This window comes from Trichoderma citrinoviride, assembly GCF_003025115.1.
Source record: "Trichoderma citrinoviride strain TUCIM 6016 unplaced genomic scaffold BBK36scaffold_6, whole genome shotgun sequence".
Taxonomy (NCBI): domain Eukaryota; kingdom Fungi; phylum Ascomycota; class Sordariomycetes; order Hypocreales; family Hypocreaceae; genus Trichoderma; species Trichoderma citrinoviride.
This window is the reverse complement of record NW_020194714.1, coordinates 1,543,990-1,561,115: the sequence shown is the minus strand read 5'-3', so window position 1 is coordinate 1,561,115 and position 17,126 is coordinate 1,543,990. Positions and strand designations below refer to the sequence as shown.

General features: G+C 57.2%; 3 protein-coding genes across 3 annotated transcripts; 1 reads left to right on the top strand and 2 right to left on the bottom strand.

Annotated features, from left to right (window-relative positions):
• Positions 1–128: 128 nt before the first annotated feature.
• On the top strand, positions 129–2,198 carry BBK36DRAFT_19708 (hypothetical protein; the record flags this gene model as incomplete). The annotated part of the gene is made up of 1 exon (XM_024897885.1): positions 129–2,198. The coding sequence occupies one exon, from the start codon at positions 129–131 to the stop codon at positions 2,196–2,198; it is 2,070 nt and encodes a 689-aa protein (XP_024750440.1).
• Positions 2,199–3,256: 1,058 nt separating this feature from the next.
• Positions 3,257–4,648, bottom strand: BBK36DRAFT_1117837 (hypothetical protein; the record flags this gene model as incomplete). The annotated part of the gene is made up of 1 exon (XM_024890404.1): positions 3,257–4,648. One exon carries the CDS (start codon positions 4,646–4,648, stop codon positions 3,257–3,259), a length of 1,392 nt encoding a protein of 463 aa, XP_024750439.1.
• An 8,968-nt stretch (positions 4,649–13,616) lies between these two features.
• BBK36DRAFT_1117764 (hypothetical protein) lies at positions 13,617–16,910 on the bottom strand (the record flags this gene model as incomplete). Its single annotated transcript, XM_024890395.1, has 3 exons — positions 13,617–15,109; positions 15,206–15,587; positions 15,654–16,910. Coding segments are annotated over 3 exons (3,132 nt in total), but the record flags the coding sequence as incomplete, so codon positions are not given.
• Positions 16,911–17,126: the final 216 nt, after the last annotated feature.

Below are 17,126 nucleotides of genomic sequence, written 5' to 3'. Positions count from 1 at the left end.
CCCGCGAACACGCAGCAGCTCGGCCCACCCAGGCGGCGACAGCTTCCCTAACGCCGGACGCCAGCTGCAATGGCTCGTCGATAACTCTCACTGCCATCCCGCCAAATTCACCCGTCCGCAGCGCTGCCATGTCGGTGCGGTCAGCGGCGCAATGCCCGCCCCGGGGGATCGTGTCTCCTCACTCCTCCGCCATCTGGATCACAGACGCGATGCTTCGCCAGGCCATTGACCGCTATCACCGCCAGTTTTCCGCTGCCGCGCCATGCCGACGAATCAGCTCCCACTCCGGGCCTCTCGAGAGCCGCCGCCGCCCGCTGGGCAAGCGCAGCATGACGGGCATCATGCCCTCGTCGGCCACGTATCCCCCGCTGTGGCACTTTGACGTTGCCTGGGTCCCCAGCGAGTGCAAGTGGGAGCCGCCGTCTACCGTGGAGGAACGGAAGAGGAGGAAGCAGTCAATCGGTCCCTCGGCGCTCTTCGAGAGGCTCATCTCATGGCTCGAAAAATCCGATGCCGACAAGCCCTTCATTCAACCCCCACCAGAAGAGGCCATCGTTGCCAGCGCATCAACCGGAGAAGCCACTGTAGCGGCTACTGCAGAAGCCATTGCAGCCGAATATGTGTATCAAGACGTCCCCATACCCGCAAGAGTACCCCGCGTGCTGAAGGAGCTGCGACGCAGGGTTGCCCGGCTTGATGTCGTGGACGAGAAGGCATTGGAAGTCCGGTTGAGGCTGTTTCAGCGCAAATACTTTCGCAAAATGGAAACCGCAAGTCTTTCTGTGGAAGAGATGCGCCTTTTGATGGACCCCCTTGACCAGGCTTCGAGAGACAGGATATCAAATCCGAAGATGGCAGACTGGCTCATCACTCGGATTCGTCGCTCCCTTTTGACCGGTCTTGATATCGCCCAACGCGAAGCTCCCGACAGCGTCGTTCTACCGGACCTGTGGACCACGTTTGCTGCTATTGTGTGCTCGTCAGGAGGTGGCTATCAGAACATCAGGTTATCACGAAAAATGATGAGTCTCATGCCGGCGTCGATCCGTGCTCAGGTTCAGATGGAGGACCTGTCAACCCTGGCACGTTCGTTTGTCGTTGCCCAAGCGAGTAACAACAATCTTCTCTCAGGCTGGATTGGCGCTGCATCTCAATTCGGAGAAGCGCTCTCAACATTGAGCCCCATGCAATTGCATGGCATTGATGCCGAAATTAGCACTCTATTTTTACAACACGAGCAAGATGTCGAGGCGAGCCGGAGGCTCCGCTTTGCCTGGTTGATGGCCAAGGCATACAACTCCACTTGGACAAACGAAGAGTTCGTCCAATCTTACCGAGATCTCATCGCGTCTCATGAGATCGACCTCGGATCCGTCCAGCTGTGGCAGCTTATAGTCGCTCGACTCAAATCAGCAGAGGTCATCGGCACCACCGCCCACTTTGAGGTTACGCGAACAGAGTACAGCTCCCTATCACAGCGATGGGCGGCTTTGTTCTCAGCAATACATGGGCTTCCCAGCGCCAACAAGGTTTTGCCAGAGCTTTACGGCTTCTTTAAGGATATCAACAGGACAGACGCCCTCATCCACGCCATATCCTCTCTTCCGGCTTCTCGAATGACCATCGACACGGCTCGTACCATTGCCACAATATGCGACGACCACCGACTGGCCCTGCAGCTCTACGAAGCCGTCCGAGCCCGCCTTGGTCAAGACTCACAAATCACGACATCATGGGGCTGGGAAGCCTGGGTTCCCTACCTAGAGCGCATCATCAAAGACCCCGAAATCACACGGCCGCTGCACTGGGAGATTCTCGACCTCCCTCGCATCACGACCCCGCCGGACGCGCACCCGGACGAAGCCGCGCGCGAGATTCAAGCCAAGATGGCGCTCGTCGACCGCATCGGCCAGTGGTACATGGAGGGGCCGCACCTCAACAACCGGCAGCTGCTCCGGCGCCTGGAGCGCTGCGTCGGCGTCCAGCGGGCGCTGGTGAATGCCGCCTCGCCGCAGGTGCTGGCGCGCGTGGCGGAGGTGGTGACGCGGGACCTGCAAGGAGGGGACTGGGGTCGGACGACGCGGCTGCGGTGGCTGCTGGGCATGGTTGCGGAGACGCACGGCGAGAAGCAGGCCGGCGACGTCTCGAGGACGCTGGAGGGATGGAGGCGGATGGTGGATCGGAAGGAGGCGTCTTGAGACGCGGGAGAATGAGTGGCTGGCTGAGGAGGTGACTACCACTATGCCAGCTGTATATAGCCAAGGAGCGATAGAATCGATGAAGAAATGACTCAGTTTATGAATGATCCAATCAGAGCGAAAAGCTCGTCTATAGAATTCCAGGCTTATGCGTCGGACATACATATATGCCCAGATTGAGCGAGTCAAAAGTTTGCCCAACAGTTGGAGAGAACTGCCATATATCAGCATCGATGCCCAAACGCAACTCCAACTCCAACTCCAATTTTTCGACTCGTACGAGTAATACTACGTAAAGACGCCCATTGGATGCATGCAGGTTTCCGCTAGTTATTACTCCTGGAGGACAGAAAAGCAGCCCCAAATCTAATTCGCTCAGACCTGCAGGATACTATTTGATGCTATGTACTACTAGCACTGACCTGGGATTTTTGTCTCGCTTTGTGTCCTACCCTTACCTCGGGCAGACAATCACGGCCGTTGGACGCGAGGGAAAATGGTGCCATTGAAGGTGTGTATTAGTGGAGATGTTCTAGCTTTCTTTCATTCAAGTCATAATCTTTCGATCAAATCTCATAATTCTAGCATCAAGAAAGAGTTCGTACATAGTCATGACTTCCGAGCAAAACAAAACCAAGAGACACGAAACGTTGGAAAGAAAAAAAATTCAGAAACAGTTTGAATTAGGTACAAAAGCCCAGAGTATATCGAAAGTCTCATTATCCATCATTGCAGGATATCGTATCATCAAACATGCTGAACATGTTGCTCTCTTAACCCGCATTTCATCCCATAGTAAAAGTAGAATAAAGAAAAAGAGAAAGAAAAAAGAAACAAGTCATAGCAGCACCGTAAAAGCGACAATTAACAGGAAACCATGACATGGATCAAAGCCATATATGTAGATGAATGAAAACCAGGAATAAAGAAGAAGAAGGAAAAGGAGAAACACGTGAATCGCCTTCGCTCAACTTTTGTCTCCAACCGGACCAAGTAGAAATCAAAGTCATAATGTCATCATCATCAACTTGCTCGCGCAAGCACTTCCCCCTTCTCTCTTAGACAGCTTTGGACGGTCTAGTTTCGGGAGACGGTGGGCCGCCGCTCAGACGGCCTGTGCCCGTAGAAGCTCTCCCCCCGTCAGTAGATGCTGGCGTGGGTTGGCGCGTGAGCTTGCTGCGGGCAATGAGCACCTGGGCGGGACAGACGACAATCTCCTCGTCGTTGGAGCCGTCGTCGTCTCCCTTCTTGACGACCAGAGGGAAGAGGACGACGCGCACAATGGCGCCGCGTTCCTCGAGCTCCTCGTTGGTCATCTTGAGCGATCCGCTCCGCTCGTTCATCATGGACGCGTTGAACTGGACGGTCTGCACGAGCTCGCCGTCCGCGTCGTACTCCGGTTGTAGGGGCGGCAGCATCATGTACTCGGCCTTTTGCGTGCGCATCTCAATGGAGAGATGGACGGCCTCGTGCATGACCCTTCGCAGCTGGGCTTGAATCTGTGCCTCCAGATTGGACGGTGGCGGGAGGACTTTGCATAGGGTCTGGTAAATGGCCTGAACGACGGCTTCCGTGTCCAGGTCTCGCTGCCTCTTGAACGAATCACGCTTCGAGAGCAGGGTAAGGGTAACGGCACGCCACTGGCGCACCGCTTGCGGAGGGCCAACCTCGGTCAGCAGCTTCTCCAGCGACTTGAGCTTCTGTCGCTGCTCGCGGTCCATGCCAAACAGGTAGCGGGTAAAGACAAACTCCCAAATCATGTTCATGGTCATGGACATGAAAATGTCCCGCCGGCGGACCCTGTCGTTGAGGTACCTGTCGACGTCAGTGCCGTCGAGGACGGCGTTGTCAAGGCGGTCGATGACCTTTTCATCGTTGATCTCGCTGGTCAGGCGGCAGGCCCTCATGTCGGAGAACTTGGAGAAGCGCAGCACCCACTGCTGGACGTGGGAGCAGAGCTGCTGGCAGCGGTGGTCAAAATAGTCCTCGTCCTTGATGTTGAGGAACTGCACGTCGGCAGCCTTGGTTTCGAGGATCTGGCGCTGCAGCTCGCGGATGCGCTCCTTGGCGGCATCGAGCTTGGCCGTCAGGTCGGCGATTTGGGCGTCCTTTTCGTGCAGGGCCTGGATGAGGGCATCCTGGTTGCCGCCCCGGTCGGCCGTCACCTGCAGGTCTGCGTAGCGGCTGTTGTCCTTGCTGGCCAGCTCGGCATTGGCGCTGGTGAGGCCCTCATTGACCTCGGTCAGGCGGGAGACCTCGCCGCGGAGGAACTTGAGCGTCTGCTTGAGGCTCTCGATCTGGGTGTCCCGGTCGGAAAGGGCGGTGACGACGCGGTGGCTCAGGTGCTGGTCGGTGCTGTGGCGGGCGTCGGAGAGCAGGCGGTTCTCGGCTATGAGCTGCTCGACGCGGGCCTCGAGCTCGAGGACTTGCATACTCTGGCGTCGACGCATGCTGTGCGGCCTTGTGGGAGATAGAGGCGAGCCGATGCGGCCCTCGCCGTACCCATCCTAAGAAGAAGCCAGTATGTTAGAACGAGGCGATGCCGACCAGACGAGACCGGCAGAGAGACGAGGCAAGTCGAGAGAAGAAATGGAATCAGATTAAGAGCTACAGTGGACAGTAAGAAGAAAACGAAAAAATAGAGTCAGGAACTGCAGAGATGCCCGCAAATGACCAGACGCGGCATGCAAGCACTTTCGGGCGACAGATGAGAGCCAGAGAAGCCGTGAGGGTGCAGAGCCTTTGCCAGCAGTTGGGCGGTGCCAAAAGTCACGAGGCTGGGCGGTCAAGAGCGCTGACACTTTTTTGGGGTGGCTGGGCGGTGGCAGAAGGAGAAATTAAAAAAAAAAAAAAAAACAAGATAAGAGGGGGAGACAAAAAAAGAGAGGCAGCGCTCAGACAGACTGTGCTCATGCACGCCGGTGGATCAGGTCATTTGCGGGCACTAATCAGGGGACGAGAGCTTCAAGGAATCGTTTCTTGTGCACTCACGTATACGTCCGTCTTGTCCTTTGCGCGCACACGGCCCTCGTTGGCGACCGGCGGCTCGGACGCTGCCTTGGATGGCGCTTTCTTGGTCGGCGACGAGGAGCACGAGGCGGGCATCGGGCTGGGGTCGAGGATGCCCGCGATCGAGTCGGCAATCGAGCCCGCAATGGACGGCGTCGGGATGGGGCTGATGTTGGGGATCGACGTGGTGCTGGGGTTCGGGTACTTGGTCGCAAGGGGCGCGCTGCTGGTGCTGTCGAAGCCGCCGTGGTCGCTGCTGGCGACGTTTGGCTCGCGCAGCGACATGCGCTTCTCCGCCCGTCTCAGCAGCGGCGGCGATGGGTTCGACGACGACCGCACTGTGCTGCCGCCCGAGCTCTTCAGCCGCTCAGGGGTCCGCTGCCGCGCTGCGCCGCTATTGGGCGTCCCTCGACCAGGGTCGGCCCGCGCTGCCTCTCCCGCCTGGTTCTTGGTGGCTGACGGGATGTGGCTGTCTGAGACGCTCCGCGGCTGCTCCGTCACCACCGGCAGCACCGCCAGCGACGGCGACTCCGGGCGCTGCAGCCCCGGCCCAATCGACGCGCTGACTGCGCGTCGCAGGCTTCGTAGTGGCGCTGCCACCGGCGAGGTCACTGACCGTCGCAGCGTCGGGAGCGTGTCGGATCGTTCCGTGGAAACGGTCATTGGTGACGCCCTGCCGCTCGAGAGGCGTGACGCAAATCCTCCGCCGGCGATGGCCCCGTAGCCCTTCTTTGTAGGACTGGATCTCCCCGAGGGAGTCTCTGGTCGCGTTCCTGTTCCTGTCAACACTCGCTCCCTTGTTCCCGGTATTGTCTTCCTGTCCGGGTCCTGTGCCGCTTCCCGTAACGAAGCGGAATCTCGTAGTCTTTGGCCGCCCAGCGTGGACCGTCGTAGGCGTCTCTGGGGCTGCCGCTCCGGCGTTCTCTGTATTGGCTCGGGCGTCTTGAGCTGTGCCATGGCCGCTTCAATCCAGTCGGCATCGATTTCGCTGTCAAGCTGCTTCTCTCCGTCCTCTTCGAGGATGATCGTGTTTGTGCTATGTCTCCTTGATCGGTCGAGCGAAGGAGTCGGGGCAAACCCACTGTCTCTGTAAAAGCCAACTTCCGAGGCTGTCGCTTCGGCCTCAGCCTCCGGCTGCTCTTCAACCGCGGGCAATGCTCTGGGGGGCGACAACCTATAGTCAGACAACTCGTAGTCGGATATTTCAGACATCATGTCCATTGGCGGGAGCACCGAGATTTCCGATGCCTCCCGGAGTAGCCCACCGATTGGATCCTCCACTTCGGAATGCCGCCTCAACAACTCAAACGGCCCCAGGGGCTCCGTGGCCTCGAGAACCGGGCTCTCGACTAATTCCCCCCCGAACAAACCTCCACGCTCACCCTTCTTTACAAGTGCACCCTCGTCATCTCTTGCTTCCACAATGCTTTCGCTCCGCTTTGGTGTAGTGGGTGCGTCAGAGGGATCGTGACGCTTTCTGCGCCTCTTGGGAGTGGTAGGGAGGCCACCTCCGTGCAGAAAGTCGTCAATCATGTCCTCTCTGTCCGCTTGATTTGATTCCCAGCTCCTCTCGTCACCGCTTTGCCGAAGAGCTGGATTCCCTAAAAAAGACTCCTCCTTGGGGTCTTCCTTGTCGTCTCCCCCTACAGGGTCCTTGTCTCTGTCCTTTGTCTTCTTTTTCCTGGGACTGCCAAACCGCTCAGAGAAGAGAGAAATGCCTCCTGAGAGTGACCCGAACCACCTGTCGGACTTCTCGCCGCCTTGACTAGCGGGCCTCGAGCCCTTTTTCGGCGACTGAGATCCGGGAACGGACGAAGCTCGCTTCTCGCTTCGTAACTGCGAGCCTGCGCGCTCAGCGTTGTCTGGAGTGTGGACAGGTATCTGCTGCTCCGTTTGGCTGTCCCTTCGCTGCGGCGTCAAGATCTCAGAGGGCTCGTCGACCAGAGGTGCGTCCTGGATGATTTGCATCGAGCTGCCATCTGCGTGCTCGGGGATTTTTCTGCTGCCCCGGGTAATCTCAGGGCTCTCCATGAGGCCGGATTCAGGCTTTCTGCCGGAGGAGTTTCCCCAGTTGCCTGTGAACATGTCCCATTGGATATCTGATTCATCCTCCGCGGGTGCGGAAGCAGTCGGTTCGGAAGCAGTCGGCTCCTGAGAGGTTTCTGTTGTGGAATCCTCTCGTACATTCGATCCAAGTTCATTTACTGGCTTCAGCTCGACGTTTTCTGACGCTTCAGACGAGCGTGGGACCTCGGCAGCCTCATTTCCGGGCAAGTCTGGAGATTCATTGTGTTGTGGTTTCTCTGGTTCCTCTCCGACGGCCTCTTCCAGGATGGTCTCCAAGTCCGGTGATGCAGCGGCGCGTTCGATCAACTTAGCCTGCTCCGATGGTGACAGCTCAGGGTCATCCGCAAATCTCGAAAACAGATCATCCTCTGTAGAGGGCTGGCTGTTGGCATTACCAGGCTGGGTCATCGTACCATCGGGCCCAGCGGGTACATGTCCAGCCTCCAATTGTACTGGAACTTGAGGCTGATCAACAGGTGGCTCCACAACAAGACTGGGCACGCTACCCTCGAGGCTGGGATTCGAAGTCGTCGGGACCGATTCGCTGAGACTCGTCAGCGAGTTTGATGGCTCGCTTCCGCCTCGCGACTTCTTGCGCTTGTGCTTGCTTTTGTGTCCCTTCTTCTTCTTCTTCTTCTTTCCGCGTCGGTCTCGATGGGGGCGTGATTCTGCACGCGGAGTCGCGACCACCTCGAAGCCAGTAAGCCTTGTCGTTGAGTCATTCGGTCCTCGCGAAAAGTCGGTTTGATATGACATATCTGAAGCCACGGAGGAAGCATCGTAACTATCGTCACTGTCGTATTCGCTTCCTGAGTCCTGTTCTTGTCCAGGTACGGTCAAGTGCATTGATCCAGTCCTAACGGAGTTTGACCTTGCTTCCACAGGTTTCGGCTGTCGGGGCTCAGAATCAGCAGGTTCAACTGACTCTAAGTTTTCCTTTGTGAGTTCCTGGGAAGCCTGCCTTGGAGTCTCAGCTGGCAAAGCAGACTCAGGTTCGCGTTGATCAGCCCGCTCGATAGATAGTGGTTCCTCAATCGGCACACTTACTGCCTCAGTCGGTGGTAATTGTTCTGAACCGGGAGCGGCAGGGTCGACCGGTACATCGCTTTCCGTACCAATGGTTCTCTCTGGCATTGAAGGCTCCTCCGATTTGTCGTGCTGGGTCGGTTCCGTTACCTGAGGCTTCAGGGCTGTGTCAAGCTCGGCGGGCTGAGGCGCAAGGCTCTCCTCTTCAGTTGGGTCTAGAGGGCGAGGAGCCGACGTCTCTTCCGCAGTTGATGGATACTGAGCTTCGTCTTTCTGCTCAGCCACAGCTTCCTCGAGATGTGGCTCTTCCAGCTTGTGTTCCTCGAGAATAGGTCCTTCCTGAGTCTCCGACGTCGATTCCTGTAGATGCTCCTCCGGCAATGGTCCAGCCTGAGCCTCTTCGAGACCAGTTTCGGAACCTTTGGGGGCCTCTTCAGCTACCGGCTCCAGCTCAGGCTCATCAGACTTCAGCTCTTCTTTGGGCTCGTCCGGCTTTTGCTCCTGCTGGGCTTCATTCAGTGCCTGTTCCAAGGGAAGTTCTTCGGGCTTGTCTTCGGCAATCGGCGCGACCTCGAGATTGGTTTCGGGAACATCAGATTCTGGAGCATCTGCAGGCTCGGAGTGTGCTTCGTCGACAACGGCAGGATCATTGTCCAAGTGTGATCCATCCTTAGTGTCCATGACTAGATCTGAACTTGGCGACGTGGCGCTGATCGAGTCATCCTTGAGAGTCTCTGCTGGTACCTCGACTTGGTCTTGACCTGTAGTTACAGCTGTCTCTTGGGCTTCATTGGCAGGCTGAGCGAGCTCCATCTCCGTCGGTGTCTGAGCCTCTTGCGGTACAAGGGCGTCTTCAGTCTGTGGCTCATCCACCTCTTGGGGAGCATCCTTGGCCTCGCCACCTTGTGCGAGATCCATTTGATCGGAAGTTTGAGGTTGTATCGAGCGCTCAAGCTCCACATCTTTGTCAGTGTCTGCTGGGATGGCTGGTGAAGCAACGGGTTCAGCTTCTTGTGCAGTAGGTCGATTCAATTCAGAGGTCATGTCAGGCTCTTGAGGGAAGCTGGTTTCCACCGAGGGTTCCAAAGTATCAGCCGGGTCAGCTGCTTCAGATTGGCCAGGAGCTTCTGCGTTCTCCTCGGTCTTTTCCACATCGAGAGTCACGTTGTCGTTTTCCTCCATTTGAGGCGCATGCTCCACCTCTTGAGTTGAAGGGAGTTCCACATGGGGCTCAGTATCGAGGTGAGCATCGGATTCAGCAGCATCGGCTTGGGTCTCCCTTGATTTTTCTTCAGAGTCCTCCGTCTCTAATTCGATGTCATCTGTTGACGGCTTTAATTCATCGTCCACAGCCTCATGCTCCGCTTCGGGCTCCAGATCAAGTTCGCGGCTGGTTTCCTGCGGCGGAAGGGACTCAGACTCTGGTAGAGGTTTGACTTCGTCATGCTTAGCCTCGTTATCTTCTTTGCGTTCCTCAGAAGGGCTCGAGTCCAGTGCGGCTTGGTGTTCCTGAGGCACACCGTCTTGGTCCAGATCAGCGCTAGAGGGCTGCTCAACTGCCGCATCGTCGTGTAGCTTGGCATCCACCTCTGCAGGACCTTTGTTCCGTTCTTCGTCCTTGTCTCCCTCTTCTAGTGGAACAACTTCAGTGAGATCGGGCTCCTGGAGAACAGTGTCGGGGGCCGGAGTGGAGATTTGCTCCTCAATTCGCTCGCGCTCTTCAGCCAAGAGAACATTATCAGCAGCATCGATAGCTGCCGGTGTGGCTGCCTCGGGTTTGTCAGACTCATCTAGGGCGGTATCATCAACGACGGATTCCATTGGGGCTGGTGATTCGACGGCCGCCTCATGGTTGGTTTCATCTGCCGCGTTCGGCACAGGAGGCGGCGGCCGCAAAGGCTCCTCTGGAACTTCAAAGCTCTCGCTCGCCTCTGTCGGCTCAGCACGAAGTCCGTCTTGCTCGGTAGAATGCTCAGAAGGAGCATCAGTAGCAGGCTCCACTGGCGCTGCAGATTGGTGTTCGGTGCTTCCATCAGCAGCATTTGGTACAGGAGGTGGTGGCCGCGCAGGCTCCTCCGGGACTGCAAAACTCTCGTCCATACGTGTTGGCTGGTCACTAACAGGGTATTGCGGAGTAGGATTCTCAGAAGGAACATTAATAACGGATTCCATAGGGGTCGAAAACTCGAGTTCAGTCGCCTTGGGATTGGCTTCGTTAACAGCGTTCGGCACAGGAGGAGGCGGCCGCGCAGGCTCCTCCGGGACAGCAAAACTCTCATCCGTCTGCGTTGGCTCAACACTAATGGGAGATTGCTGAGTGGGATACTCAGACGGAGCATCGCCCTGGGAAAACAGTGGCTCAGAAATCTCCGAAGAAAATGATGGAAGTTGACTGGGAGCTGAGTCGACATCTTTGCCACCCGCTATCTCCTCGATGGTTCGCGGCACACCCTCATTTGGTGTTGGTTCGAGTGAGTCCTCTTCCGATTCTTCGGCAATAGACTCCAGTACTCTGGTCTCCTCGGTGCCCTCGTGCTCGGATTGGTCCTCAGATTGACCAATGTTCCAGGCTGACTCGTCTGGCACGGGTTCTGACTTGGACTCGCTGTCTTGTTGCGTCATTCCTTCAGACTTCTCTGCAGAAGCCGCCTCTTCCAGTAGATCTTCCATCAACTCCTCTAGAATCGGAGACAATTGGTCATTGTAGACCGGAGCATGTTCAACGGCTTCGGATGGCACGGTGTTGTCACCCTCCGAAGCAACCGCGTCCTCGAGAGCAGGCTCAGGCTCTTCCATGATAGTCGGCAGCTGAATCGTCTCTTCGTACTCAGGTTCGTACTCAGCTTCAGCAACCGTCTCGTCATATTCGCGTTTCTCGTCGTCGGTTGCATTCCATTGACGATCCGCCGAGGGAGAACCCTCCAATGGAACGGGTGCCTCCTCATGGAGAACCGGAGCTTCTGTGTCCTTGCTCTCCGAGTCAACAATTTCTTCGGCCACGGCAGGAGATTCAATAGGCATCTCTTCCGCAGCTAGAACGGCTTCATTCGTCGCCAGAACCTCTCGGTCTTGAATAGGTGAGTCACGGTCTTCCATTTCGGCAAGCACGTCGCCAGGAAGCTCCACGGTTGTGGGAGCAGAGGTGTCCTCCTGTAATGGCGACTCTCCTTGAGGGGGCAATTCTTGAGGCAGGGGAGCCAGAACTTCGAGCTTCTCCTCGGCAGCAGTGGCTTCATCTTCGACCTGAAGACCCCTATTTCCACCCTCTTGTTCGTCGCCCAGCTCTGGTAAGATCACCTCCGTCTTGTCATCGCCAGAACGGTCCGCCTGTGGAATCGGCTCACTATCAGTAGCAGCCCACTTTTGAAGCTCGTCATCGACGGCCGGCTCATCGTTCTTTGTCTCCTCGACTGTGGTTGGAGGAATTGATGGCCGTTCTTCGGTATCAGCCAGGATGGTGTGCTCAGGTGCGGGTTCTAAGCCTTCACGAGGAGTTGGCTCGGCGGATGCAACGGCATCTCGCGCCTGTTCACCGAATGCTTCCTCTTCGGTGTCTCGTGTAAGCTGTTCTGGGATTTCCCGGGCAGGTTCAGGAGCAGTGGTATCTTTAGTAAGATCCACAGGTGTTTCCTCCACCACTTCTACTGCATCAACAGGTGCAGGCTGTATGACTTCATCGTGGGGCTTGCGCTCGGTTTCTTTGAGCTCCGTGGGAAGAGTCTCTGCGACATCTGAGGTATGTTGGATAGGGGTATTGTTGGAAGTTTCCGGCGCTGTAGCTTCTGCTGCGGCTGCCGCCGCCGCCGACTTGCTCTTCTTCTTCCTCCTCTTTCTCTTCTTCTTCTTCTTCTTCTTTTTCTTGCTCTTCTTCGAGCTCGTCGACACCACAGACTCGGCCCCAAGAGAGACGACAGACGCCGTCATGTCACGAACCCCGTGCTCCACTTCCCCGTCGCGCTTTGCGACGCCCGCCACCTCATGGTGTTTGACCCTCTCTTCTTCCTCCTCGGATTCTTCAAAATCTTCCGAATCTTCTGAGTCGTCCTCTTCATCATATGAGGAGCCATCCTCATCTGATTCCTCCGAGTCTTCAATGACCGTAGATGTCGCAGGCTTCCTTGCGTATTCCTCTTCAGGGACCCCGGCATCCCGTTGAACAGGCTCAAGTTCCTTGACTTCCGTCGTATCCTCCAGAATTGGCTCAGCAGCGGCCTCAGTGATCTTATGAGCTGCAGCTGGTAGGGTGCCGATGACGATTTCTTCCTCAACTTCCTCGGGAACCGAGCGTTGACTTGACTCCGCGATTACGTCAGACGAGACCTCCTCAGACACAGGTACGATGTCGACGAAGGCCTCGTTGGACGGCGCCTCATGAACCTCTTCCAGAGGCTCAAAAACTGCGACCGGCTCAGACTTCCACTCAAGCTCTGGCCCAGGGGCATAACGTTCCGGCTCCGGCTCCGACTCGTCCTCGACCATCACAGGCTGTCCCCTGCTCTCCTTGGCCCAAGACTGCTCCTCTGGCTTATCACGGGCAGGCTCCAATGCCTGAAGGGGGAGCTCCTCTTTGGAAAAAGACTCAGTTGAAGGAATGTATTCGGTATCTAGAGTATGGTCCTTGTCGATAGCTGAATCCGGAATCCCGACAAACGCAGCCAATGTCTCGTCAGCCGCCGGCTGGGCAGAAAAGTCGCGCTCAAGCTCCGCTCCCGATGATATGGACTCGCTCTCCTTCCAGTTCCCATTCTTCTCACCCTCGTCGAGTGGCCCCTCAGCAGGTTCTTGCAAGGCGCCGGTGCGGCCCTGGTCCTCTGGGACGCTCTCATTGCTAGGCAAAGTCTCAATCACCCTGTCCATAGATGCTGGTGTTGGATGGTCCGGTACCTTGTCCTCAAAAAACTTTGCGGGTCTTGAAAATTCGGGGATTGCGCCAAGCATCGATGGCTCGATGGGCGGCAGATCCGGTTCATAGAGGTCATCCTCATGCATGGCAGCAGGCGAGGTGTGTGCCGTTTCAAAGGCATCGGAGCGTTCGTCTGGTGATGTCAAATCATCGGAGGGATGGCGGACAAGATCCTGGCGGGGCGAGAGGAAGCGTTGAGTAGGAGTTGGGGGGCTCGGTATGGCTGGAGCATCCACTGTCTTGGCTGAGTGACCCGACGAAGGCGTCGACTCAAAGGGAACAGCTTCGTCGTGATTGTCTGTCGTCAATGGCCTATCGTTACCAGCCGTTCTAGGACCAGGGAGGCGGTAGTCATCACCAGCCGCAGCTTCGCCTAGAGTGTTGTCAGTAGGATGGACGGGCAGCTCGTACGTCACGTCTGCTTTCGGGGTAGAACCCGAAGATTCCTCGTCAGTGACGGCGTTGTCCATTCCGGGTATCTGGGTTTGCAGCCGGAGTGAGCGATCAGCTAGGTTGAACCCATCGTTGGGAGGCAACGGGCTTCGGAAGTCTTCCGGTCGCAAGACGGGCAGCAGCTTCCCCCCATTGTGCTCTTCTTTGTCGGACACGGCTCCCCCTTCAGCTTCACTTGTTGCTTCGCTAGGGGGCAGGGGCGGTAAGTCTCCGCCTTTGGGGCTTCTCTCGTTCGATCCACGCCGCGCATGCTCAAGAAGCATCAGGGGCATGAATTCTTTGGTGCTGTCCCAAGACGTCGGCCGGGATGGCGTACGGGAAGTCTTGTAAGAGACAGGGCTGGAAGGCCTGGACCCGATACCCCTGAGCAGTGCCAAGGGGACGGCGGTATTGCTATGTGACCTGTTGCGGGAGTTGGACAGGTTGTTTTCTTGGTTGCTTCGTTGCCGGCGATGCGACTTTTCGAATTTCCGGCTTCGATCCTCAACCGGCGTCCCAGGACGACTGTCGGGCAGGCCCGGCAGCTCGTCGAAGCTGGCCTCTACGGGGGTTCCCGGTAGACTGGGCGGCAGAGGGAGCAGGTCGCCATACTGGGGATCGATCGCAATCGCTCGGGGCGCAATCACGGGGTAGTGATCCTCTTCGTCCTCCCGGCTCGAGCCAGGGAGATCTCGCGAGATGTTCTCCGGGTCCGAGGAGACATCGGCGGCATTTGAGCGAGTCAAGGCCTTTGCTGCGGCCGCAGCAATGCTCGCTAGGCCGGCACCCGCGCCAAGAGTGCCGGCTTGCTCAAAAAAAGACTCGCCCTTTTCGTTGATGGTACTGTTGTCGTTTTTGTTGTTGCCAGACTTGAAGATGCCCGAGAAGAAGTTGGACTTCTTGCCGGAGGAGTCTTTGCGTTTACGCGAGGGCACAGGTTTCTCGCTATTATCATTATCTTGGTAGTGCCTTGCCTCCCTGTTTCTAGGTTTTCTTTCGTCGTCCCGAGATTCGCGCCTCGCGCTGCGTTCGTCATGGCTGTCACCTCCCGGGTATGGTGGCGGCTCGTCGCCGCGGCTTTGGCGAATGTCTCTCTCCGTAGCGCTCCGACGCTTCCCCCGCGCGCTTCTCCTGCTGGAGGTCGACAGCTCCGAAGCAACGAGCGACTTCCGCGTAGACCTCGGTGAGCTATCCCAATCCTCCCAGTCTTCGACGCTGAACACGGTGGCCTCGTCACCAGGGACCGAAATCCTTGAAATCTCGGTGCCTTCGTCACCAGGTATGGACAGCTTGGAATGGTCGTCATCAAGGCGAGAAGAGATGGTTGACGCTTCATCTAAACGGTCTCGTCGCTTCTTCTTAGTCTTTTTCTTCGGCCTATCGGCAGGGGCAACGTCGGAAGCGCTGTCGTCCGCTAGAGCTTCTGGTTCAAGTGCCTCCGCTGGAGGCAGCTCAGCATCGGAATCGTGCCTTGCTGCAGGTTCTGTCGCTTCAGGCTCATTGGGCGGGCTGGACCGTCTCGTCTGTAAAAACTTCTCCAGCCTCTCCATCTTGGCCTTCTTGTCCTCACCCTCGTCCTCGTCCTGGGTTTCGGGGACTGGCTGCGAGTTGCGCGACTCTACCGCTTCCAACACCTCCCGGGGTGGTCGAATCTCGCCCGATTGCCTCTTTTGAAGGAGGTTCTCGAGTATATTCCGTCGCTCATTGCCTCTTGGGGGAGGGGTGACTGGTCGATCTTGTGTAGTCGGTGGCTCGACGACCGGCTCCTCCTGAGGCGGAGAGGGGGGCTTGATCTCACCGGACCGCCTCATCTGAAGATATCTCTCGAGCTTGTCAAGCTTCTCTTGCTTCTCTTGCTTCTGAGGCTTCTCATCTTCCTCGTCCTCCGTATCAGTCAAGGAGAGCTCCTCTTCATCTTCTTGCTCTCTGCTTCTTGCCACATCGACTTGCGGCTCATCTTTTCGGACTTCATCTTTGGATGGGACTGGTACGGGATCCTGGGTTGGTCGCTCGGGAACAACATGGCCCATGACGGTGTCCTCGTTTGTTCCCGGACGAGAGTCTCGACGGCGGAAGGCTGGGTCGTCAATCACAATATTAGGGTCGAAGCCGCTCTCCTTCAGGCCAGCTGCGACAGTGGCCGCAAACTCGAGATCGTCGGCGTAGGCCCCAGGCATCTGTTCCGGCTCGGAGCTGACTGGCTTGGGGCCAGGAACAGGTGGTGCGCCATCGACGTCGTCATCGGCAGGAAGGTCGCCGCTCCGCTTGGCAGTGTGTCTGTCGAGCTCTGTCGTCGGCTCGGCGGTGCCAGCGGTCATCATGGCAGCGATCTTGCCCCATTGGCTAATCTTGCTGAGACGGGGCCTGGGTTTGTCCTCCGCCTCAGCCGGTTCGTTTGGGGATTCGGCACGGCTACGAGCCTCGGGCGATTCGACTACGAAGCGCTTCGTCGAGTTTTCGCCCCACGAGACGGACTTGCCGCTGGGTGACGAGTGCGCCGCCTCCTCTTGGTGACCAGACTCATCCTCGGATGAATCAACCAAATCATTTTCAAGCTCTCTAGTTGCAGGCACCTCTGCTGGCTGCTTCAACGCCTCACCAGCTCCCGACGTGGGATCGGGGCTGGGCACCGGCGTAGGGCGGACAATGTTGAGCAATGGACGTTCACGGGAAGAGTCGCGGGTCCTGAATCTTGAGGCATCGGTCTGGTGCGGATAGATCTCGTTGTCCACCTTGACATCGGCATTGGGAGGTGCGTAAGGATTCTCGTCATCATCATGCTCCCTGTCTTCCATGCTGGGCGGTGAAACGATGGCAAATGATTCTTCGGCGGATGGCTTCTCCCATTTATCCACGACGGATTCCTCGGGAGACTTGCTGCGAGACCGGATATCGTCGGAAGCAATCTTTCGCGCAATCACAGACTCGCGGTAGTACCTGTCTGCATCCTCCTGAACAGCATCTTTTTCAGGCCTGGATCGATCCCGAGAACCGTCTTCCGAGTATTCGCGGCGTCTGCGCTCCCGCGACCGCTCCTCCTCGACAGCGATGGCCGATGCAATGGCCACGGCAGCAACCGGAATGGTGGAATGCTTGGCCTCGTCTAGGATAGATCGAGCCTCCCTTTCCTCCTGTTCGTACTCGTACCCAGCTCGGGGGTCTCGGCCTCGAGATCCAGTATCGACCCCCCTTTGTCTCTCCTCTGCCGCTTTCTCAAGCTCATGGGAGTCCTTTCGACTGAGCCTAATGTCGGCATTGGGCGGTCGTATCGACATTGAAGGCTGAGGAGAGGGCGCGGAAGCAGTAACAGACCTGGACTCGGTGAAGTTTGGAGGGACACGATCAACGGTGACAATCTCAGGAGTCAGTGGCCGGCGGGGCGTGTTGAACTGGGGGGTTCCAAAAGCATCGTCGGCAACCTGGTATTGAAAAGGGTCAACATTGGATTTCGGGGCGGGCTGGGCTGGCTTGTCAGCCTTCCGGTCACCTGC